The 25,151-nt window shown below is 57.7% G+C and overlaps 1 protein-coding gene across 2 annotated transcripts; it reads left to right on the forward strand.

Moving 5' to 3' along the window:
- Positions 1 to 19,529: 19,529 nt before the first annotated feature.
- On the forward strand, positions 19,530 to 24,816 carry LOC106486349 (gap junction beta-5 protein-like). 2 transcript variants are annotated; one of them, XM_067311396.1, is made up of 2 exons: positions 19,530 to 19,558; positions 23,955 to 24,816. In XM_067311396.1, exon 2 carries the CDS (start codon positions 23,979 to 23,981, stop codon positions 24,783 to 24,785), a length of 807 nt encoding a protein of 268 aa, XP_067167497.1. In that variant the 5' UTR covers positions 19,530 to 19,558; positions 23,955 to 23,978; the 3' UTR covers positions 24,786 to 24,816. The 2 variants fall into 2 exon arrangements, with proteins under 2 accessions (XP_067167497.1, XP_067167498.1); XM_067311397.1 differs by lacking the exon at positions 19,530 to 19,558 and adding an exon at positions 23,367 to 23,404.
- Positions 24,817 to 25,151: the final 335 nt, after the last annotated feature.

Consider the following 25,151-nt stretch of genomic DNA (forward strand, 5'->3'; position numbering starts at 1 on the left):
TCAGCAATCTCTTCATTATCATGCAAAGAGCACAGGCAAGTCAACGCACCCTGCAAAAGGTTAGGCATCAATATGCATTCAAAGACTTTGACCTCTGTTGGATAAAGTGTAATTTAATTAACTTTTGCTTGACTGTTCGAATGCTGGAATAATTTGGAGATCTCCACGTGGGTCGCATCACAGATTCTTGCTGATGGCCCGTCTTCCTTGCCTGGCTCACAGTCTCAATAGCAGTGTCTCTCTTTCTCCTCTCCCCCACAACAGGCTGGATATCTTTTAGCACAAAGCACTTGGGCTTAAAGCTATCATTTGTGGTCATGGCGGCAACAATTAGGCCATCAATCAATAAACTAATTCTCCTATTTAAAGTCATTAGGGACTGTGAATCTAAGCATCTGCTTTAGCTAATGGGTTTAAAAGTTGGCCAAATATGGCAGACCTGCTCTTGAGGAGAAGGAAGCAATAGGAGTTCGATTTAGAATTGGACTCGAGTGAACACAGCATCAATTTTAATCAGCAAGCTTCTACCACTTCCCAACCCAACCAAAATAAACTAGGAAAGGGAGGGCGCCAGTGGGACACAGGCACCGCTACAGACTAGAGCCCAGTCTCTCTTCTAGACCTACCGACTTAGGACCTCTTACTTCTAGGAGCTCACTTTTAAAGACGTTTAAAAAGACTGACTCCCCAAGAGAGGTTCCTAGCTCCTTGAAACAGACCACTGAACTCTAACCCTGCAATTTGGGCACTTACTTGGCATGAGACAGGGTCAAGACTTTGCTGCAATGAATATTTTAAAAAAGGCATCCCCTTATCAGTTAACCCTGAGTGTAATCTGTCCCCTTGGAGGCTGCTCTCTGGCCCCAACAGGCTGCACCTTCCCAAAGGCCAACTACTCACCATGTGCCAGTGCTCCACACCGCTGCAGTTCGGGCATGGGAGCGCATGTGGGTCCCTGGTTGTTTCCGCTGGTGCAAGTGAGCCCCGTGGCTGCTCTCACGGCATCCGCAGTCTGTTGCCCAACTCATGCTCAGTGCAGATGTGGCTCAGCTACAGCACTTCTCAGCTGTCATATATATCTTTTAATCTGGTGAAGAGTCATTTATTTACGCCTCCAGGCCTAACACACTGGCTATCATGGGAATGCTGAGGTTTGAAAAGCCTGGTCATAGATCTGTTGTAGCTCAGAGGGAAGGGAAACAGCTTTTCCTCTGCCTGCCTCTAAATTACTATAAATGTTTTTTTTCTTAGAGATCATGACTCACAGGGGGCCAGCAATTGATGAGCTGGTGTTTGACCTGATTGATATAGACCTTAATCACCTGCCATTCCTTGAGTCAGCAGCATGAGCACGATCCTCTGGACGGTGTGTACCAGCCTCCTCCCTTGACGCCTTCGTGGCCTTCAGCAGAGCCCAGGAGCTGTGTCCGTGCCCCGGGCAGAGCGACACCAGGTGCCAAACGCCGTCTCCGCGTCCTCGCGACGCAGCCACTCGCGGCCGTACGTGGGGGTAATGCTGAGAAGTTACTGCCAGCTGGAGAAAAGCAGTCCTGACTCTCTGACCCCATAGTCAAACCAATTACCCACGGTTAGCGCTGCTGCCTCGTGACTACCTCCTTTTTAAGGGAGAAGGGAAAAAGAGAGAGAAGCGTAGAGCCATACATCTAAATCTTTTCACTTATGACTTATATTCCTAACTTTGACAAGTTCTTATATAACTGAAATCAAGCTTCAGCTGTATTAAATCTTCAGTGAGTTAGGCCTGCAGTTATCGTATTCCCTTGAAGATTAATGAGAGTCACACATGCGTTTGAAAAGCGAGCACCCGAGGGGCCCCTTCCTTTCCCCTCCCCTGCTTTTAACGGAGCGAGCGCAGGAAGGCTTTGCCGGGCGCCTGGGCGGCTGCTCGGAGCCGTGCATGCCAGATTTGCTGGTTTGCAAGTCGGTCTGTGATTTTCAAATTGGTTCCTCGCAGAACAGAATGAAAGGCAAAGCTGAAATTTCTTCTGAAGCAGAATTCCAAAGAACGTTTCAGAACCAGAAGGGCCGTTCTCAGCTCACTCGTTTTGTACTTGTTTTGTAAGACTTACTGACTACTGGAATGCCCGCAGGCAGAGTTGCTGGAATTTCACCAATGCACGTAGCAAAACGCTTTATGTTTTTACCAAAGAGCATTTGCTGATGAAAAAGAAGCTGACTTCCTCCCAGCAGCCGTGGAAGAGCCCTGGTACACTGTTATCAGGGCTGGGCTGCTGAGAGGCACCTGGTACCGGCTGCAGCCAGGGATGCAATCCTGGACCAGATGGACGTGTTCAGATCCCAGCAGGGAATTCCTAAACTGAGTTAGTTTTATTTGCCTAAATCAATATTCTTTTTTTTTCTAGGCAGGCTAACAGAATCCATAGTAAAAGCAAAGATATAGTGTGGAAAGGCAATTATGCTAAGGCAAATGTTTGGGTTTTTTTAAATGCACAACGTTTTGAGTGGCAAACCTGGCAGTTCACCCGTTCTCTCTCAGGTTTGATCACGCGAGTTGCTCTGAGTCCTGACTTCATGCCATCCCAGCACAGTGCTCTGTGCCCAGCTGCGGTGCAAGGAATTAAACCTGTGCATGTTCTCCCAGTTCTTGCCGCGGGGGGGATGAAACCCTTTGCACCTTTCAGAGCTGAACCCCTGAGCCTCTCAAAGCAGCACCGTTGTATCTCTGATAGATCCATTTCTGCAGAATGCCAGACGTCACGTTTTCAGGAATCTCATGTTTCTCAGTGCAGGTTAAAACAGCAGATAAAAGGAACCATTTTAAAAATCCTTTCTGCTTTTCTTGTGCACTCTTCAGTGAGTCAGATTGAGGCATTACCAGCTGTCAAAGATGTTTTAAGGCATGGCCTTCTCTGGATAAAAGCAAAGTCCAGACAGAGGATTTGGCTTTCAGTGAAGATTTTTCTTCCTAAGCCATGACTCCAGGGTTGCCTCTGCGTGTACCTGCGTCCTCGGCATGTATTAGGTATGATTACAGAGCCACCTGATTGGGATAAGGTGAAGTTATGGACAGGCCAAATCTAAGGGTAATTTTATTCTAGCTCCTCCGAGGAAGTTCTGGTGAGTTTAAAAAGAAAAAAAAAAGAAAGTCGTGTTTTAGAAAGTTATTTTTTTCAATACCTGTAATTAGCACATTTACAGATCCAGAAGGGTCTTTGCATGACTGAGGACGATTGTTGTACATCCGGTGTCCCTTTTACTGACTGTACCTTGGTCCGCCTGTGACAGCCGTGGCCCTGATGTGTGTATGATGTAGGAGACGGCGCGCAGCAAGTTTGTAGCTGCTGAATATAGGAGGCTCTGGGGACGTTCATCGCCTGCCTGGAAAGGTCAAATTTGGAGGGGTGAACATGTGGCTTTCCAGACGGGAAGACCAAGACAGTGTCCTTGAAAGGCAAATCTCTGTGAACTGGCTTGGGAGGCTGCAATATGGGAAGCCCCATTTCTCAGGAAAAAGAGCCCGGAGGCTAAGAGCAGGGAAGAGCTTGGCAGGGCTTTGGGGGGGAGGAAGGAGGCCTGGAGGGGCTGAGCGAGTCGATCCGCTGGGAGCCCCAGCCTTGGGGGCAGGCTGGGTGGGCCTGCGGTCAGCCTGCAGGTGCATCTGCTCCAAAATGTGTGTCTTCTAATTGCTGGGATTTAGGGAGGCTGCCGGGTCAGTGTGAACCGCTGCTGAGTCCCGGAGCAGAACGCCACAGCCGGCTGAGGTCAATCACATGTCCGTCGGCGCTGGGGAGGAGAACTGGTGACCCTGGGGAAGCGGGGTGCAGCCCGGACCCCCAAGGCGTGCGGGAGGAAGGCTGGGTGCTGGGCAGACCTGCTGCAAGCCTCTGTAGCTGACGCTCTTGATGCTCTTTTTAATACATATATTAAAAGGGTGATAATAAGCAAATCCGTCAGTTATGCAAATGAGTGGCAATTGCATCTTGAAGAGCATCCCACAGTTTAATTACATCATAATTGCAATGTAACACTTTAATTACCATATGCATCACAAAATCATGAGCACTGTTTTTAATCTCTTCACTAATATTTCAAATCAAACAGATTGCACAGTGCCCACACTGCAAAGCTGCAGACAGAGAGACCAAACAGCTCCTAAACGCGGTGGCAGCATGGCGGTTTGGGGTCCGCGGAGCTATTCTCGGCGTCGTAGCTTAACGGTGTTAATGAGGAGAGCTAAAGGAACGCAAAGCTAAGCAGTGGCGGCGTCCTTGGCTGGCGTCTCGCACCAAATCCAACCATGGGGGATTTGCAAGGGATGGCGCCAGGCTGCACCCGCCACCGCGCTCCTCCGGCTGCCGGAGAGCTCGGCAGCCGAGCAAGGCACGCAGTTACGGAAGGAGCAAGGACGAGCCTGAGCGTTAATGTTAGCAGAGCTGCCGTAGGCTTTAGGGTTGTAGGGAAGGAGAGGGAAGAGGCGTTTACTCCAGTCGCCGTTTAGAAAACCAGAATCTGTTGAGAGATGTCGCAAAATGATTGCTCGAGCGAGCGGAGCCGGTGCACTGGCTTGTCCCGGCAGCGCCTGGGGGTGCTGGGCGGTGCAGGCAAGGGGGGTTGGAAATGGCTGTTCTGGAAGAGGTGTCTGCGTGAAAGTGCCCCCTTGAGTCCCCCTTCCCCTCCCAGCACGGGAAAACAAATCTCGCTTTCGCCCTCTCACCTCCCGGGAGAGGAACCAAGGCGCTTCCTCGGCGCGTTTATCAACGCCGCTTCAGCCGGAGACCGCGAAATCCGCGTCAACCGGTTTGTTTGGTAAATCTGCAAAGTTTGCTTGCTTTCTCTTCCCCCTCATTCAGCTGCTTGCTTGTTTTCTTTTCCTTGCAAAGGGACCTCTAGTAAGTGACTTAAGACGCCTAACAGATGGGCTTTAACAACCAAGTGCAATTCGTGGCTGGAGGCTCCGGAGAGGACTGCTCTGGGGCAGAGGTGCGCGCCGTGGAGTGACGGACGGGCGCCGCGGGCGAGACGGACACGTTCGGGGAGACCAGCCCCTGCCCTCGCCGCGGCCCCCGCGCTGCAGACCCGCGTGGTTTGCAGCAGCGCAGCCCTGATCCCGGGTGCTCTCGCCCTCTGCGGACGCGCTGGGCTCCAGCTGCATATTGGGCTCCGGGGTCCTAATCCAGCAAAGTTCCTTCTGCCTCCTCCCGGCCCCTGTGCTTCCTCCCGGATCAACCCCTCGCTCGCTCCCGAAGCCGCGGAGCAGGCGGCGCTCGCAGGCGCTCGGTGCCGGGCGAGGGCTCTCGCCGAGCCCTCTATCACCGGTGCTTTTGCTGCGCGTCGCAGATTGCTGGTTTGCTTTGCCGTGAACTGGCAGTGATTTAAAATCATCCTGTGCTAATCCATATAAATTCTTTTAATCGTGGATTTAATCTTTTAAGCATGCAGTAATTAAATTACATGCCAGTCGGAGGTACATCAACGTAACGTGTGAGGTTTGCAGCTCGTGGGTAGTGGGGGAAAGCTGGAGGACAGGACAGGACAGTGGAGTCTGTCCTGCCACTTGCTTCCTGAAGGACCTTGGATAGAATCATTCCTGCAGTGGCCGTGGTTTCCTTACTGGTATTATTTTCCTCTTTCCTTTTTCAAACCCCTCTGAGATCTTGGGGAGGGGACGTGCTTCCAGAAAGTCAAAGGTGGGCTGAATGCAGGGAACCCTCCAGCAGGACAGGCTAGGGAACATCCCTGTAGAAGACATTTCCTCCGGAGGCCTCTAACCTGTCCCAGAAAACCTCCCTACGTGTCTCAGGAGCTGCATCGCTACAGCAGCGTCCCCCGGGCAGGAGCATGGGCTGGCCGGCCTCCGCTGTGCTCCTCTCCCCCTTACTCCTACGAGCTGGAGGTACAGCTCTTGCTTTCTGTGTTTGCAGATGCAGGGAGAAGGAAGAGGATATAAAGAGGAGGAGAAGATAAAGCCCTGACATCAGCTAGTGGCTGGGAGAGCACCCGGAGCGCTTCTCCTTGTCTTATGGTACTTCAGGAAGCTGGAGGGGAAGCGGACGAGAGAGCTCGTGAGCTTCCTGTGTAACTGCTGATCACTTAGTCTTCTCCTTTGCTCTGCTTCAGTTGTCCCCGTTCACCCAGGTGGACGGTGCCACGCGTTTAAATGGGTTGGCATTAACAGGGGAAAATGCTGCGACATCAGAAGCACATTAACAGATTAAACTTTGTGGTGGAAAGGGGAAAGTAGACATGAACTACTAGGTAGAGAGATGACTGGCTTTGGGATTGTGACAATTACTGTACTTAAGGTTTTTTAAGATTAAGAGCCAAATAGGGGCATATATTTAAATCATTAAAACAGTATGAAGTATCTCCCTCCGTCCCGATGCAGTTAATCGGTGCTCCGTAGAGAAGTATCAGGAAATAAGTGTCTCCTAATGAAAGGGTCCCTGTAAGGTCAGCCTGCCGCTTGTTAGCTAATCTGAGACTTATTTGTTTTGCAAATTGCTCTCCCATTTTGAACCGCTGTGCAGTAATTTCCATGGCGGGGAACAGGAGAGAGTTCACGGGGCTGTTTTTGAAGCCCTCAATCTGTCATTGGGAGGAGGATAAAAATAGAATGGAAAAGAAAAGGAACATGCTGTTGGTTTTGTTCCAGGCGATTCAGTCCTATTTTCCGCAGCCGGAGAAGTAAGAGCGAGCGATGGCTGGCAGGGTCCGTCGTGGACCACGCGTCGCCCTGGGCGCGCGTGTCACGGGCTGGGAGCACGCGAGACGCAGGTAACCCTTCGCCTTGCCTGGCCCTTCTGCCCTGATCCTAAAGCATTTGACAGAGAAAATCGGTCATTAACTGTGATTTTGCAGATGGAAGAAGCTGAGGCTCAGAGGGCAACGGACTCTGGTGAAGGTCACCGTCCGCGTGGGAAGCGGTGCCCGTGTCTCCCAGCTCAGGGCTCTCTGCTGTTCCCAGCTCTGCCCTCAGCCCCTTCCCTGTCTTTGAGCGCCGTGCGCGGGCTGCGTCCTCTCCCGGGGAGGCTCGGCGTGAGCCCCTCTGAGAAGCTGGGTGCCCTCCGCTCTGCTCGCCTCTGCCGCGGGCAGCCAGGCTGGCGTTTCCGCCCCGGCTGCGCAGGCTCCGGCACCGAGAGCCTGGCTGGAAGCGCCGCTCCTGCTGGGACGAGCCCTGGCGGAACGGCACAAGAAAAGGCAGGTGCCCTTTGCAGCGGGCACGAGGGCCGGGGGGGAAGAGGAGCTTCGGCTGATGGCACCAACTGAGCAGAAGCAAAAGGAGCAACCTACCGAGCACGTCTCAGCCTGAGCCGAATGCAAAAGCCCAGGCTAGTTTTTTAAATCCCTTTCCTTCCCTGTTTGAGGCAGTCGCATCGGAGGCTTGGCTGCTGGTCCTGAAGCACTGCGGGCTGACCGTGATGTTGTATTTCTCTCTGTGAGTTTGCTTTTAGAGAATGATTCCGTGGAGGCATCTCCCATCACATCAGCCTGTGTAACGACCCTTTTACCCATGCTCGATTTAGTTATTTATTTTACAGATGTGCACACGGGAATAAGCCGCTTGACAAGGCGTCCCTCTCAATCACGATCCGGAGCCGTCCCCTGGCACCCTGGCAAACGCAGGGAGCCGAAGCGGCCCCTTGCTCCCCCCTTCCCGTCCTGCTGCCCGCTCCAGCGCTCTTCCCTCCTCCGCTCGCCCGGCATCTCGCAGCCGGAGTCCCCAGGGGCGCAGCCACACACGGGGGGTTAGGAAGGGACTGAGATTCGCTTCTGGAAAAAGGAACGGGGAAGAAAACCCACTTTTTTATTTTAAGTACGAAGCAGAAGGGTGATGTGTAAATTGGGCCTGTCGTCCTTTCCCTATCAATTCGTCAGCTTTGGTGCAGCAGCCCTCTCTATCTAGCCCAACGGCTGTCACTGCTCATTTCGCTCAGATACTTAGAAATAAGGAGCAAGAGCAAAATGCAAAAGCGCCGTGGCCCCGCGCCGGCGCTTGCCGCAGCGGCCCCTCGCTGCCGGCTCGGCCGGGGGCAGCGCGAGGGCCGGGCGGGAGCTGAGCCGAGCTGCCCGGGTCTCTCGCCGCCCTCCAGCGCGGTGGACGGCTGCCCCCATGCTCCAGCGGCGGACCCGGGGCGCAGCTCTGTGGCTGCGAACTTTTGGCATCAATTTTCTCCCCGTTTCGAGGCAGAATGACCGGGAGCACTGGGAACGGACTCCAGCTGTCCCGACTGCTCTGCTCTGTCTGCTTGGCGCTTGCTTGCACGTACAACAAAGCAGTGATTAGGCAATAGAAATAACCTTTATTTCCCAATATCCTAGAAAAAATAGCCTTTAATTTAATTTCTGCCCAAAGTAATAAAGTCTATAGTTAAAAGAAGGCATTCCAGTGAGGGAGGTTTTTTTTTCCCAACGTCGTGGAAATGGAGGAGTTTCAGCAACTGTATTTGCGTGCAAAAGAGAGGAGAAAGTAGATTAATTTTAAAAGGTTATATTGATTGCAGTCAAGCATGAACCTGCAGCAAGGAGTGCTATGTAATTACCCACTCGGAGCTGTGCGGATGAGCGAGCTGGCTGTTTTCCCCTCCCCATAGCCGTTTCGCCCCAGCCTCTCCCCGGTACGCTGAAGCACCCCCAGCGTAACACAGCGGTGAGCCGCACAGAGCCATGCCTCTAGGTGCATAAATCCTTAACTTAAAGGCGAGAGCAAGAGGACACGTGTGATCCCTGCTGCTTGGGAGAGATCGGTCCCAGGTCCTAAAACACAAAGCCTCATCCTGCAGCACGTGGATGACAGTCCAGCTCAGGCATTGGTGTGGGAAAGTTGACCGGGAGCAAAGCAATGAGCGAACTTTTATTGGATTTTTGTTTCTGTATGAGTCTTTTAGGGCTGTTTCTGAGTGTCTCTTCTGGGAAGAGCTCTTGGAATCCTTCATGATAATGAAGCTGATTTCCTGCAGCTGTACTGAACCGGCACGAGCAACATGCTAGGAGGAAGCTTGGGAATAAGGATGCCTTTGCCAGCCAATTAATAACACATGGCCCTCTGCTTGTCATGCCGGCTGCAGTTGCTGTGGTCTGGGCTAACTGCTGTAAAGGAGACCAGAGACATGGTCTGGCTCCACCTGAAGCCAGTGGCTGGTTACTGGAAAGCAGGAGGTAGGTCTGGAGGCTGTACTTGTCCAGGTTTTTTCTTTCCTAGGTTTTAGCAGTGTTAATGTTGAGTTTGTTTCAGCATCAAGATCCTTGGAGTGGCAGAAATTCAAACAACGCTGTGGAAAGACAGAGAGCAGAAAAGCAGAACGTGGAAGGGACTGCCCCTCTTTCCGTGCCGGAGCTGGGGAGAGGTGAGGGCCTGGCGTGGAGGTGGAGCAGATCCGCTTCTGCGGGGTCCCCGGCAGCCTGGCCCCAGGGCACGTGGGGCTGTTCGGGGCTGTAATCCAGGCTTGCCTCTGCCCCTGAACGCACGGGGGACTGGATGTGTTTAGAGAAACACAGACACCTGCCCAGTGCTCCCTCTTGCATTCCTCCGTTGTCCTTGGAAACCTTGGTTTTGGTTAATTCCTTGAACCGGAGACATCCACGTCTGAGGTTGAGAGGCAAAGGCAGCCTCAGAGCACCAGCAACGCCCATCCGAAAGCCCAATGTGCAAAGAAGGTCTTCCTGCAGCACATGGGAGCTCTGAGCATCGCCAGGTGAGTCTGCTGTCTCCTTGGTGGCTCCCCAAACTTTCTTGGTCCCCAGGTTAGCTCTGCTGTTCTGGTTTCACATCAGTAGAGATGGACCCAAAAGCCGCCTTATTGCACTTGCTGAACTTGCGTTATGCTGTCTGGACTGGGCGTTGTCATGAAGGCTGAGCTGGACCCAGCTGTTTCTAGCAGGAACCCAGTAGGTTTCCTACCAGAGCTCCTTCTCCCCTCTTCGCTAGGGCAGAAACCTCCACTCGGTGCCAACGCGAATGAGCAAACGCTCCCTCCGCTGGCCATGATCGTCTGGGCTACGGCAGTTCCCGCATCAAGCACAAACCAAGGCTGACCTTCTCCGCTTGCAAGAAGTGGTGGAGCTCTATATACCCGACGCGTTCGCTGAGCTTGAAAGCCTCCTTTGCAGGGTTGTGCCTTGCAGCGTGCGGCCGGGAGCTGGGGTGTAACTCCTCCTGCTCCATCCATCGCCAGCCAGCCGCCCGCTCGCTCACTCGGCGCTGCCGGCTGGTTCCTCATGTCCACGTGATCCCGCGGCTCCAGGCTTCAATTGCAGGAGGAGGAAATGGTTTGCCTTTATCAGAAGGGGTAAGAATAGAGAACGGCAGGCGGCTAACTGTGGGGTGCGGATGAAAGGCGGACAGATCTAATTTTTCCCCCAGCCAGGGCGATCTGCCCCCTCTTTTTTTGAGCCATAATTGACGTGCCACACCACAGACGACAGTAGCACTGCACCAAAGCCAGGAGCATCCCGAGGCCAGGGCTCCAGAGTCTCCGTCAATGAGCTAGAAGGCAGGGAGGATGCTTTTGATCCCGCTCTCCTTCCTCTGCCATGCTGAAGGATTATTAGGATCTGTGGAACGTCTTTCTCTGGCTCGAGCTTTCCCTTGCTCTGCAAAGGAGACCAGCTGCTGCTCTGCCATTTCAAGAGGCCTCGGAGCAGCCTGGTCTGCGGTGCCACGTGCTGCCCGGTGCCGCTGGAGCCGTGCTGATGGCTGGAGCTCCGTCATCCTGCTCAGCACCAGCTGCTCATGCCGAAACTGGTCGCTGGACCTGTGTGGTCACTCTAGGCCTGTCAAATTCAGGTCTAGAGAAAACATCCTTGAGCCCTTCACAAGGCCCAGCCGCGACGGAGGTGGACGTTCGTGTGGCACTTGCGACTGACGGTGCCGTGAGAGCCTCCCTGATTTACTCCCTATCGCCCTGTCCATGTGATAATTACGCCAGTAATTAGGGATGGCTCAGAGCCACAGACTTCCTAACTATGTCAAACACCTCTCTGGGCTTGTGGGTGTTCAGGTGCCAGGCGTTAATTCAGGACAGTCGTTTGAGTAAATGCTGTTAGAGGTTTCTTGCTCTGGTGGTGCAAATCTCCTCTGGGAGACGGGGGGGTCATGACAAAATGATCGCTGTTGTATTTTGAGGTCAGGCTGCAGGTGATCCTGGTGGCCTTTGTCACGTTCAACTCGATTTAAAAGAAGATGCTTAGAAGAGATGAGTAGTTTTTGGCTGCTTCTCTTGTGAGCTAACTGGAGGCCACCTTGGTTCACTGGGGTGCCGGCGCCACCGGAGGTGTTTTGCTGCGGCCACCTCAGCACAGAGACTTCCAAAACCAGTCGTCGTCATGGGACTTCTTGGCCTTTGACTTTCCTGCAATTTTTTTCGGGTGCTTCCTCTGGCTTTGCTTTCATTAATTTAACACACACACACAGAGCACAGGGTGGTTGGAACCTCCATCTCCAGCAGCTGAAATACAATAATTACCCAACATAACCTATCTGGAGAAGCGTTTCCTTCGAGTCAGCAAATTGTGAAGAAATTCACTGTATCGTTTAGAGCAAGAAATTATCCTGGAGTGTAAGAGCTCAGAGTTATGACTCCGGCAGCCTTACAATAAAAAGGATGGATAAGACTGGAGATTTAACCGATATGCTAAAAACCTTTGAGCAGGCGCCACCTCGATCTGAGGTAACTGGGACTGGGGGTTTTCCTTTCGGACGAATGCTGGCGGTCGTGGCGCCCCTGGCAAGCAGAGCTGCCCCCTCGGAAAACGCCGCACGGGTCGGCGGGCGCGGATCGGGAGGGTGCCGGCGGGACCGCGCTGTGGGCAAAGCCCTTCTTCTTCACCTTGTTTGTTTTCTTCTCTCTCTCGCTTTCACTTTAATCACGGACCAGAAAGGAGAAGCAGTGTTCTTGCAAGCGCGGCGTGACATGAATTCCCCTGTCTCCGCCGGGACGCGGAGATGTCCATCACGGCGGTCCCGCGTCCCCCCCGCGATCCTCGCCAGCTGCTCCCGCTGCCGCCTCGCCTCGCTCCTTCCCGAGAGGCCCCGGAAGGCGACGGAACGACGCTTCTGGAAAAAAGGGCTAAGAAGAGGCATGCAAACGGGGGCTGGAAACGCTGCTCATCGCTGGTAGTGGCACGGGGGGTCTACGGTGTCTAACCCAAATCCGGGCTGCGCTGTTATGGGCTTGTGCAGACACAGCGAGGCTGTCGTGCCCCCGACGTGGGGAAACTGAGGCACGGCGGGTATGCGCCTCCCGCCATCTCGGCAGGGGCTCGGCCCCGGCGTGAAGCCATGAATCCAGGCCTGGCTCCCGGCCTCGCGTGCGGCCCTGCGCCCCGTCGGTGCTCCCCTGTCCCACGGCCACCGCCTCGACCCCGGCGCTGGCAGGTCCCGCTCCCAGCCGGAGCCCGGGTTCGACCCTGACTCGACACCGACCGTTCAGGTGATGCTTCATGCTGATGAAGGAGGTAGTGGAAAAGGGAGGGAGAGGCTGTGCGATGGTGTGTGTCGCGTGGCCCCCGAAGGGAGCTCTCCCATCCCCGCAAACGCTGGGGAAGAAAATCCAATGAATCTGTCCCTCCTGCTCACCTCCGCTCCTGAAAGAAAAATGCAACGCCCCGAGCGATGCGAAAGGGGGAGGAGGCGGCAGGAGCAGATCGATGCTCGAGTCTCCTCCAAGTGTCATTTCCTGGGGTATAAACGTCCTCACGAACAGCAGGCTGAGGAAGGAGAGGCCGAGGCGTCGCCGGCTGCGCGGAGGTCCGAGCCCAGGCTTCCCGGGCCGTGCGTCGGGCAGCAAGGCAGAGCAATAACCTCACCTTTATGAACCGTCCAGTGCACTTTATAACTGCTTTATCGACTCTGCGCCCTCATCGCGGAGCGGCACCTGTCATCAGGCAAAGCAGCAAACCGCCCACCGTGATCCGGCGTCCTGCTCCCAGGCGGCAGCACGTCTCCAGCGCGCCGTGGGGAGAGCAACTCCCGGACCTGTCCCTGCTCTCCGGGGTTCCTCCCGCCTGCCGGCCCTGCCTCGCTGCCGGGGCCGGAGGCGTGTGCGTGGGGAGCGCCGCATCTCCCGCAGGCACAGCGGGGAGGATGAGCCGTTCCCGCTCGGAGCAAGATGCAATCAGCTGCTCCTTCCAGCCAAGCCGGGGGATGATGGATTGAATGAATATCCAGTTCATTAAGTGTCGTTTGTCCTATTGTGTTTGCTGCGCGTCCCAGACTGATACCTAATGAATGCCGCTGAGCCCTCTAGATTAATAAAGAGGCGTTGAGATGTTGCTGGAGCCCTGCAGAAACTCGGGGAAAGATGTGCTGTTGCGTGCGGCCGTTCGAGGTGACTGCGGGCGCCCAGGAGCAGGGGGAGGCGCCGGCTGAGCCGCTCGGGTGCTGGCTGCCACGCGCGTCCATGCACGCGCGGAAAGCCCTCCTCGAGATCTGGGTGTCTGCAGGCAGCGGGGTCTGTGCCCTGGCTTGGGAGCCGCAGGTCTCTGCGAGCAGAGCGTTCCCACCCGGCCGGGCTGGCAGGCGGCGGGACAGCTCGGCTCTGGCCAGCGACTGAGCCGTGTCCGTGGCCAGCGAAGGGGAGCGGAGCGAGCGGGACTCGGAGGCAGAGGTTCATCGCAGGTGCCAGGCGTCTGCCAGACCCCTCTCTGCCCGGGGCAGTAATCTCTCCGCCGAAGGCAGCTAATGCACAGCTCCTCCCTGCTTTGGCGTGGTGAGGTTTAACTAAGCACAACGCTATCCCTACAGCTGGCTGGTGTTTTGGGGGATATCGCCCCCTTTTTCAGGAAATGTCAATACGGAATGGAAACTATTTTTGGGCGCAGGAGGGAAAAGGTCAGCTTGAACAAATTTCTCAACCCGAACTGAAAAGAGAAAGGGGCAAAGCAGTTTGTTAGCTGTTTTCCAAATAAACCCCTTCCAGCTTCAAATGGCGGCTGATTAAAGTGTTGACATTTTAAAACATGATGATGTGAAATCTCTTGCTTTGAGCCAAGTCTAGGCCCTTTTCGGATTTCAGTTCACGAAACTCTCGTCCCGAGTCCCCAGGAGCGGTGTGAGCGAGCTTTTCCCGCGTGGAGGTGGCCCGGGTAGCCAGGTCCAGGTCCCTCCATCGCTCTGGCCCCTATAGGGAAGGGCAAGGCGAGGAGGAACGGCAGCGAGCGGGTGAGAGCTGGCTGCGTGAGGCATGCGGGGACAGAGGCATTTCAGCCCTTTGGGAAGGGAGGAAGGAGCTCTAAATAGCGGCACGGATTGGCTTGGCAGGGCTGGCCAGGCGGTGTGGGGATGGTCTCTTTTCTCAAGGACTTTTCTTACAGGGTGAGCAAGTTTTTAGTCTTTGGAAGAATGCTGTAATGTTGGTTTGCTTGGCAGAGATCTCCAAGCAAAGCTGAGCCAAACGGCACGGGTGCCTGTGAGGATGTTTGGACATCAGCACCGGTACCTGTCACCCTGCTCAAAGGCCAGGAAAGCAGGTGAGAAAAACGCACAGTGTGTGGGCTGGACCCCGGTGGGAAAGGAGGCAGGACTGGCCAGAGGGAGGCATAACAGGGAAGGGAACAGGCTGGAGCTGCTGCTGCGGGAATTGCATCCAGATCGGGGAGCAGCTCCCTGGAGCTGGGCCCTCAACAGCCAGCAGCATCCACTGCTCCCCTGTGAGAGGAGAGACACAAAGCCTTGCCATGCTGTGCCGAAACCATCTCTTCCACGAGTGTCTCCAGGAGGGAATGCTCGGAAGGCAGTGGACAGGCTGCAGACAGTGTCTTGCCATCTGCCTGCTGACACTGCGGAGGGGACGGGAGCTGCGCGGAGGGGATGGGAGCTGCGCGGAGGGGGCTGGCTGGGAGAGAGCAAGCAGCAATCAAGGGACGTATTGTGGCTGTTTGACTTTCTGCATGATGCATAATTTAGGAGACAAAACGCAAAAGTCAGCTCAGCTCAGCAGGGAATCGGGAGCTGATTTGGGGGAGTGTGGGAGAGGAGATACTGTCCTTTTGATTAGCCGAGTGCAGGAGGAGCCTGACAGGTGACGGGAAGCAGTCGAAGGAGAGCAGAGAGAGCCCGGCTGATCCCCACCACTGCAAATAGACTCGGGCTCTGACCCGGTGTTTACAGATCAGCAGAGCTGCGAGGAGCACTGCACACACTAAACAGGCACGAACCGCGTCCCGGGGCTGCCTCGTCCCTGCAAAGCAGGTCACCTAGGGCTGCTCCGTGGCGGGGAAGCGGCTGATCCCGCTGCTGAGGGAGGTGCAAGCTGTGTGCTGGACGGCAAAGCCGGGCTTGTCATGGGCCGTGCTCGGGCTGCAGGAGGAAGGGCCGGGGCCGGAGCGTGTGCATGGCGCACCGGTGCGCAGGGTGCACGTGTGCTGACCCTCCTGCGCGTCTCCCCGGCCCTAACGTTCCCCATCAGGTTGCAGCAAGCATGGGGTGCAGGGGGCAGCTGGGCCCGGGGAGAGAAGGTGTCACCGCTGCCAGCAATGAGATGGGAAAGGAAAGGCCGGCGGGAAGCCCGTGTCCTGTGCCGGGTCGCAGCCGGAGCTGGAAGAGGCACCGTGATGGCGAAGGCGAGCGAGACGGCCCCGTTGCAGCCCCGTTCAGGCGGCAGGGCCGGGTGGACGGCGCCGGGCGCCTGTGGCTTCCTCTGCCCCGAGGAGCTGCCAGGCGTCTCCGTCGCGAGGACGCTCGGCGTTTCGCCTCGGGCTCCTGTGGCTGCTCGCACGAGGGCCCCCGGCTGCGCCGGCCTTGGGGATCTGCGGCAAGACAAATAAATCCTAACGCACTCCGGATGAACAGCCCGGCGAGGGGATGAGCTACTGAGAGAGATGTAGACGGATGGATGGACAGATAGATAAACAGACCTTGGGAGGCTGATCTCGAGAGGGGGATTGAGCGGGGGGGGAGAAACAGCTGGAGCGAAACGTGCGGAGGGCAGGAATTGGGGAGAGGCGTCCGGGCGAGCAGAGGGATCCCAGCGAGGACGGTGCAGACCCCGAGCTGCTGCCCTGCCTCCTCCTGGGCAACAAACCAGCCACGGATTCGCCTCTTCGGCGGCTGCGGGGCTGCAGCAGTAGCAGCGAAGCTCAATTAGGACCAGATCCACGTGCGGGGTGACAACAAGCCGCGGGGCAGATCCTGCGAGAGCAGCCCTCGGGCACGGGGGGAGAGGGGGCAGCGAGGGGGCTCCTGCGGGAGCCGCGAGAGCGAGGGGTGTGCATCGTCCCCCCCCGGGCCGCGGTGATGCTCCCTCCGGTGTCCTCCTCTCCCTCCAGCGAGGCGCCCGGGCCGGCAGCTCCGTCTGCAGCAGCATCTAGGGAGCTCTCGTAGGAGCAGCTGGAAGCAGCCGGAGCAGCGCCGGGGCCTGGGAGCGGGCTGCAGCCCCCGGGGCCCTGCGGGACGGCTCCCGGCAGCCCGACTCAGCCCACCGTCTGCTGGCAGGTGGGAAAGCGCGTGCGCAGCCTGCAGGAGAAAAATCTCCCCTTTCGTACGAAGGGAGTTAGCAGGTTTCTGGTGCCAGCAGGGGAAGGGCAGCTCAGTGATAGCCTTCAGCTTTGAACTGCCTTAAAAGCTCTGCTCCTAGTAGCCACCGCGAGTGCCAGGCGGCCGGGCGCGCTCTAAACACGTTGAGCTTTTTCCTTTCGGTGTTCGGTTATCGCCGCTCGCGGCGAGGGAAGCGGGTGCCCTCCCCGGGGAGCGCGAGCCGGCCGGGGCGGGCAAAGGGACTCGGTGAGGCAAGGGCTTGATTTAGGACAGCAGTGCTTCTGGAGCGGGGACATCCGGGGTGAACTTCCCAAAGAAGAGGCAAATGCAAGCCCAACGGCAGGGCAGGTGCCAGCTGAGCCCCCGCAGAAGGCGATGCTCGTGCAGCCGGGCGCAGCCGGGCTCCCGTGTGAGCAGGGACTTGCCATGCAGGGTCCAGCCTGCAGCTCCTTGGGAAAAAAAAAACAGCATTGGGGAAAACTGTTTTATTAGCTCAGCAAAGAGACTAAGCACGGAGCTCCTTCAGCTTGGTTGCGCTCGCGCAATTGCCGGGCGGCCCTGGGAAGCGCGGGCCCCCGGGAAGCTGGAGCTGGGCAGACGTGACGTTGCAAGGTTGCTGCGAGGGGCTGAAGGTTAGCTAGCATCCTCTCCCAAGCAAAGACATTTTCTGCTCTGTCATCCTGAGTTTTCTGCTTTCCTTTGCCAGATTGTTCCAGAGGAAGGCCGGGGAAGCCTCGGCCGCACGGCACACGCGTTCTTCCAATGCCATCTAGCGTCTGCTGCGCTGCAGCTCCTCCCTGCTCACCTCCAGCACGGACAGGGATGCTTGTCCAGGCAGCCTGAGGGTGTTATTTTGAGGTACCAGATCTTATTTATTACAAGATGATCTCTGAGGGCCAACAGGCTACTCTGGGCAATTATTAACAGCGGTACCAGCGGCACGAATAACTGGTAGGTGCACAGATTTGACTTGATTATTTTTAATACCATTTCCATTTTGCAATAAAAGCCCACCCCAGCAGGATGGATTGCGAGGAAGCAATGACATGTCCAGGGTGATTAAAATCTTTCAGCCTTCAGCCACTTGTCTCGTAGCCCCAACATCACCTGAGGCTTAATCACTCAGAAAAGTGCTGTCATGTCCTATTGTCACTGTATTGGGAGCACGACCTCTTTCCCGTTTAGCTGCCATTTCAAAATAATATAACCTGCCAGGGGACCGGCATGACTCAGAAGCGTGGTAATAGCATATAAAGACTTTGACCTGCAGGTCGCCCATTTGAATGCCACCAAGGTCAGCTGCGAGGGCAAAGATGTTGCTTGCATGATGATCGTTTGGCCAAACCACGCAACACAGCAATAACCAGGCCCCTGGGTCCAAGCCGAGGTTTGGACTCTCTGCTCCCGCTTCTTGAGAGGCCTCCTGGGATTCTGACCCCTTTCAGCATTGCAGCCTGGTTTTTGGGTAGTCCTCACCCGCCCATGTCAGCAGGTTACCGCCTGCTTTCCAGAAGGGTTAAGACGTTCCTCTCCCAGTGTTAGGGAGACGAGGCAATCTCCATCACTGGTGGATTCCAGGATTAGATGACTGCCCATGGTCCCTTCCAGCTTATGATTTTGCCCTCCACGTTTTTCCCTTGCCATCATTTCAGGGATTCATGGTCTGGACAGATGGAGAATGCTCTTATTTCTGCCAAAACCAGTGGCCTCATGCGGCAAAATACCACAGCAGCATCTCCATTGACCTCCGTGCCCCCTCACTTGCTCCCCAGCGCAGAAGGTTTCCAGGAATGGGTCTGCCCTGGTGTCTTCCTCTCCATTTCCCTATGCTCTGTCCGCTCTCTGAGCCTTTCTTCTGTACAACACCATCAGCTGCGATGATGTAGGTCCATGCTAACCCTGTCTGCACCCTCGGCCACTGCTGACCATGCAAATTTATCTCCTCAGTAGCAAACCATCTCATTGAGTCAGTTTGATTCCATGATTAATTAAGCTCTTGCTTGAAATTAGGTTACTCCTTGCAGCCACAATTGTAAATGTTAGCAGATTAATGGGTCCTGGCTATGTTAGATGGCCGCTACCAGGCTGCGCCGTGGAGAGTTTGCTTGCTCTAATCCAGAGAGTCCTTGAGTACCGGCTTGCGGTAAAGGAGCTGCTAAACAGCCCCAGAATAGCGGCAGGCCACGTCCTGCCCACGCGAAGGGGACCTGCCCCGTGGGAAGCATCAATGTCAGCAGCTCCTAGGGCAGCTTGGAGTTGACACTGAAATGAGGGAAAGTAAGTTCCTTCCAAAGCACACGCGCGAGGGGTGTCTGTGCTCTCATCAGAGCTGGGACACCACGGTCCCTTTGCCGGCTGGGTGACTTGGGGACGTGGCTACGTGACTGCTCGGGGCTGCAGCTGCCCGTCCCCCCGGCCTGTGTAGGACTGCCTCACGCTATACGGTCATGCAAGACCTGCAGGTCCAACTGCAATGGAAGCACGGTAGAGACCATGCTTCTGCAAACTGCTTTTTTTTGGTGAACCTGGATCCCAACACCTTGGCCAGGCTGCTGAGCAGCACAGCTCTCCCCCCAGCATGACACACAGTCCCTCCCTCATTAACACACTCCCCTCACCCTGCTGGTGCTTCAGCAGGGCGGTTTAATTGCTGTCAGCCTCGTTAGCAGTGCCGCCTTCTCACCATCTTTGCTTTAATTGCAGCCTTCCTCCTTCTCCAGCCCCAGGAGCACTGCATAAAGTGCTTCAGGTGAGGAACCCCCAAGGCCCTGGGGGTCTGGGCTGTGCTTTGGGAGCCCATCACCCCTTGCCCATCCTGCTTTCCTTCTCCAGGACTCCCGGCTCAGCCCCAGGCAGCGATGCAGGGGCAGCACTGGCTCTTCCCACGTGCGCCTGCGGTCAGGAGGTCCATGGCACTTGTCTCTGGGCCATCAGCATCTTGGTCAGGGCCTTCTGCTGCTCTGAGCAGCTCTCCCAGCACCAACATCCTCCCAGAGACCACGGCATCCCCGGGGCAGCTCCCAGGCTTCTCAGGAGGCTTCCGAGGCGTCGCCTTTGCTGGCGGCGTGCGGAGGGGGTGATCGCCCGCGTGAGCCCCCGGGACGGGTGAGTGCTGCTGCAGCCCCCGCGGTGCGCGACGGGCCGGCGCGTGCCCAGGCTGGGGCCGGCAAACGGGGAGTCGCCGGAACAGACTCACCGAGCCGGAGAGCTAGCGGCCGTGGCCCTCGGCCGGGATACAGCAGCAGCGGGACGGCTACGGGCGCTCGCACGGCGTTCACAGCGGTCCAGCCAGCATCCAGCCTGCTGGCGTGTTTAGTTTTCACTAATCTGTTTGGTTCTTTTTAATTGTCTGCAAACAAGGTGCTTTCTCCCTTGAATAACAAGGAAGCAGCGGGTGGCTGGGCTGTGCCGACAGCGCTGAGCCTGCCCCCGCTTCCCAGGCGGCTCGTGGGAGTGCAGGGGCTTCTGCCGCTCGCGCTCGCATCACGCGGGGCATCACTGCTGTGGGGGCCCAGGCGTCCTGGAGAGGAAGCGAGCCCTGTTCCCCCTTGCAGATCCCTGCCTGCCTTTCCCCCGTGGCACTGACTGACGGCTGTCAGGGCCCCCAGAGATCATTAAGAACACCTAGGCTGACATGCCCTTTACCACCAGGCTATAATTTCACCCAGAACCTATTTTGCTATATTTATCCAGCATTAATAATGGGATTTTTGCCCTACTAAACAGCATCTGCATGTAGGATCAGTGAATGCAGAAGCGATTCCTGCTGAGTTGGTGTGTAAAAGCCTTTGCAGTGACCTTTTGCTACAGACCCGAAGGAGGGTATAAATATAAGGCTGTTTTGATAAGATGAAAATAGCCCTTTTCCCCCTGGTTTTCTGCTTGCTCCTTTCACGCAGCAGGAGCCCTCCCGTCGTGTCAGGGCCTGCCTGTCCGGGGGCTGACAGGTTTCCTAACTGCCCCGAATTGCTCCCCTCCCGGGCTGCCTCTTCCCTGCAAAATCAGCAGAATTATTAGTAATATTGCAGCAGCTTCGGGGGAACCGACTCAGGTGTGGGCTCACAGACCTGCTCTCCATCCCAGCTGCAAAGGGGATCCTGCAGCTCCGGCCAAGCCCGCCCTGGGAGGGCTCAGCTTCAAAAAGTCATGGAAAAGCCGCATTAATCTGCGCTCCGAGGGGACCGTGATGCTGCACGACAGCAACGCTGCTGCCGCTCTTTAATTAACAGCACGGGAAGCACCGCTGAGCCGCCAAGGTCGTTTACTCAGCTTGGTTTTGGAGGTACACGTTACACCTCCTAGCAGAAACACGTCTGGATCAGTTATAAAGCATCCGTCCCGACAGCGCCCTGGTTCCTGTTTGTCCTGGCTGGCTGAAATAGCAGGAGCCGCTGGCGGAGGAATGGGAGACGCTTTGAAGTGTCACCCGGCGATGCCCTTGCCTTGGCGGAGAAGTGGGCAGGCTCCAGCTGTGCCAAGTGTGTGAAGCGACAGTCACAAGACTTGCTGCGTTTCAAAACTGCAAAATCTGTTGAGGAAGGGGACCAAAAAAGTCCTGAATATTATTATTATTATTATTTTACAAAATGAAAAACTTTTGTTGTAATCCCAAAGCCTTCAAGAAAAAGGCAACATGCAAGCAGTGCCGGGCAGCGTTTGGTGTTTCTGTGGCGACTTCCGCCCGAGGACCTGCCCGCAGCGGGGCCGGGATGCTGGCTCGAGCCGCCCGGATCTCCGCTCTGCCCCGGCCCCGCGGTGGGTCCTTGCACCCCTGCCCGCGCCGGCTGCCGAGCAGAGCTGGCCGAGCTCCCACGGGTGCTGGGAGCTGCCGAGAGCCGGGTGCTGTTCCCAGCAGCACCCTGGGCCCGGTTCCCCGTGGTGCCCGCGGTTCCCCGCGGCTGTTGTAATTACCTGCTCCGACATCCTGGCTGCAGCAGCAGCCAAGCTGATTTGTCTCTTGGCAGCTTCCTCTGCCTCTTGCCAAAATACCGCATGCAGCTCGCCCTGCTTCCTCGAGCCATAAGCGACAGCGAGCAGAGCAGCTCTGGTGACCCCACCAGCTGTGGATGTCTACGCCTCGCTTGCCAGGTGTCGCTGCAGTGCAGGAAACTCTGTGCCTCAGTGGGTGCAGCAGGAAAATGGGCGCAATCCTGTGTACCTGCCTCCTCGCAGTTTGCTGTGTTGTTTGGCTCATGTCAGGAGCTCAGCAGGTGACTTCTGGATGAATGACGCTATATAAATGCAAAATGTCATTAATATTTCATGTTGTAGAGAAAATGTACTAATGGGGCTGTTACCGGAAGATGAAGCGCTGCTAACAACGCGCCTCCCCCGGCTTCTGACGGCAGTGGCGAGAGGAGCGGTGGTGGCAACTGGCGGAGACCCCGGGTGTGCGTGGCGTTCCCCAGCCCCGCTTGCTCCCGTCGCACCCCACCACGGACCCGTGCCGCCCAGAGGCACGGCAGCGGTGACGGTCGCGCGTAGAGGCCTGCTGAGATTCACCGTGTAGCTCCAGCAAGCCGGAGAGCTGAACCTTGCCCCAGCTCTGCGCTCGCAGCCTCAACGGGGCGTAAACACCGCGGGAGCCGGGACGATCCCAGGCTCCGACGGTGCAGGCTCGCGCAGGTCGGCTGGGCTCGGCCGGCGGAGGGTCCAGCCTGTCGTTCTCGCTCTCCCTCCAGCTGTAGGACTCGAACCAGGCGTTCGACAGGCAGCGCAGGGCCAATCTCCACTCGCACTGGCTTAAACCTGGGGCCGGCCGGATCCCAGCGCCTTCGCTGCGCCTGTCGCGTGGGTCTCGCCCACCTGGGAGACGGTGCGACCCCCCCATCCGCTCGCCATGTCTCTGGGAGGAGATCAGCCCCCAGCGCGGCTGCGATCGCCCTAAAGAGGGGACTTCACGCCGGAAAGCACCCGGGGGTGAAATGCCCCCACCCAGGGCCGGGAGCCCCGGAAAGGGGCGCGTGGAGGGGCAGAAACCCCCTTCCCGTCACAGCCGCCGAACAGGCGTGTGAAAAACCGGACTTGTTTGATTTAAAATCGCAGAACTCTTCCCTGGAGCCATCAGCAAACAACGGTAATTTACTTTACAGCTGTTTAGATTTGTTTCTCCACATTTTTTTAAAAAAAACCAGTGGAATTGCAAATGAAACCCGTGTTCGCTCCTCGGGCGGTTTCAGTCCTACCTGGGCTCCCCGCCCCAGCGGCATCGCCTGCTCGCGGGGACGGTTTCCCAGCCTCGTCCCCGGCGCCCACTCCGTGCCGCTCCGGAGCCGCCCCCAAAATCCTCGCTCCCGGGTGGCACCTTGGCTCCCGGAGGGCTCCCGGGCCCCGGCCGGCGCGGAGGAGGGCGCCGCGGCAGCCCTTCGCCCCGGGAAACCCGGCAGCCAATGGGGCACGCGGGGCCCTGCCGCAAACCCGGTCCCTCCCCGGGAACGGTTCCCGATGGGAATCTCCTCCTCGCTGCGAGAGCCCAGGGGTGAATCGTGCGGCGCCGGGCGATGCGCTCGCCGCGGCAGGGAGACGCCGCCGGCAGCACTGGCCCCACACACGGACAGACGGACGGACAGACGGACGGGCGCCCCGCAGGTGAGGATCCCCGGGGGCGTCCCGCGCCACAGCAGCAGCTTTGCGAGGAGAGGGCGAGCGCGTCCCTAGCCGCGCGTCCGCCCGGCTCCACGGGGCGAAGGAGCTGCGGGATTGCGGGACGCCCGCGCGTGCCAGGGCTGCGCGTGCCCGGCGGGATGGGCTCCGGCGCGGGACGGGCTCCACCGCGGGACGGGCGCCCCGCAGCCCTCCGCGGGCCCTGCCGAGGGGGGTGAGCGCTGTTTCGCTGGCAGCGAAGCTGAGACGGGGAGGTGCTGCGGCGAAGGAGCGAAAGTCTCCTCCCGCGGCGGGGCAGACGCGGATTCCAGCGGTGGGAGAGGAGCCGCGGCGCCGCGGGCCGCTCAGGTGATTCATGCCTTGCCCTGCTCCGACTCGTTGCCGGCTTGGGCCATGCCTGGCAACGCAAGGAAAATTAATAACAACTGCCGGGGTAACGAGGCAGGAGAGGGGAGGGCGGCCGGGGATGAGCAGGGCACTCGCCGGGGCGCTCCGGCTTTGCCGGGCGGGAGAGGGATGCGGGAGGGCTCGAGGGTTGGTGGCGGCTCCAGCTCGGGAAAGACCAGCGTCCGTTTGCATTGCCTGAAACGCTTCCAAACGGCATCCGCGTCCCTTCGTGCCGGATGCCGGGGCCTGGCTGAAGGATGCTTTTCTCACGGCAGAGCCGGCGGATCCCGCGGGTCGCCTTGGTGCCCTGCAGCCTCCCTCCGGAAAGCCCAGGCCTGCACGGGGGACCGATCTTGGTGCGTGCCCTAGCGAGGCCAGAGACGGTCCCCGAGGCCACCCAGTTCCCCAGGCTTGGCGCTGAGGGACACGCTCGCACCCTTGCTCCGTGCCAGTGGCACCTTCGCTGCTTCTAGAGGTCGTTTCCATCACTGTGTTTTCTCTCTCTTGCCAGCGTAGCTAACGGGATCGGGGGACCATGAACTGGGGGGTGTTCGAAGGGCTCCTCAGCGGGGTCAACAAGTACTCGACGGCCTTCGGCCGCATCTGGCTCTCCCTGGTCTTCATCTTCCGCCTGCTGGTCTACGTGGTGGCAGCCGAGCGGGTCTGGAGCGACGACCACAAGGACTTCGACTGCAACACGCGGCAGCCGGGCTGCAGGAACGTCTGCTTCGACCACTTCTTCCCCGTCTCCCACATCCGGCTGTGGGCCCTGCAGCTCATCCTGGTGACCTGTCCCTCCCTGCTGGTCACCATGCACGTGGCCTACCGGGAGGCCAAGGCGCTGCGGCGCCGCGCCGCGGAGGGGGACGACGACTGCCGCCGCGTCTACCCCGACCCCGGCAAGAAGCGGGGAGGCTTGTGGTGGACCTACCTGCTCAGCCTTGTCTTCAAGGCCGCCGTGGACGTGATTTTCCTCTACATCTTCTACCGCTTCTACAGGAACTACACCCTGCCCCGCGTGGTGAAGTGCGAGCTCCCGCCGTGCCCCAACGTCGTGGACTGCTTCATCTCCCGGCCCACCGAGAAGAACATCTTCACCCTCTTCATGGTGGTCACCGCCTGCGTCTGCATCGCGCTGAGCCTCGTCGAGGCCGCCTACCTGATAGGCAAGCGGTGCCGCGAGTGCCTCGGCGCCCGGCGCGGGGACGCCCGCCGGCACCGCGCTCTTTCCCGCGCCGCCTCGACCGAGACCGGGGGGCAGGTTTTCCAGGGGCCGGATTACAAGCCCCCCACAGTCTCCGTCCCCGCCAGTGTGCCGCAGGGCGAAGAGGCTCTTCCCTAAGGGAAGAGGCTGGGGGAGACGCGGGAGCCATCTCGGGGCCGCTGCATCCTGCATCCAGAGCCTCGGCGGGGGGGGGGGGGCACACGTCGGCTTTTGCCTCTGCGTCTCTTGGGGGACACGCAGGACGTCGCGCCGGTGAGGTTGGGTGAAGGTAGGTGCTGCCAGACGTGTCCGCGCTCGAGCCGCGGGGCCGCCTGGTTTGCCTGCTTTTCGGGTATATCCTTGCAGCAAATAAAGGTTTCTGCCTCCAAGAAGCGATCGATGCTCAGCTCGGTTCTGCTCTGCGGGCGTGAAACCGGCACCGAGGAGGGGAGCGAGGACCGCGTGCCGGCTCCCCCAGCGGTTTGGGGGCGCACGGAGCAGGGC

Source organism: Apteryx mantelli, chromosome 27 (assembly GCF_036417845.1).
Source record: "Apteryx mantelli isolate bAptMan1 chromosome 27, bAptMan1.hap1, whole genome shotgun sequence".
In the NCBI taxonomy this organism is placed as follows: domain Eukaryota; kingdom Metazoa; phylum Chordata; class Aves; order Apterygiformes; family Apterygidae; genus Apteryx; species Apteryx mantelli.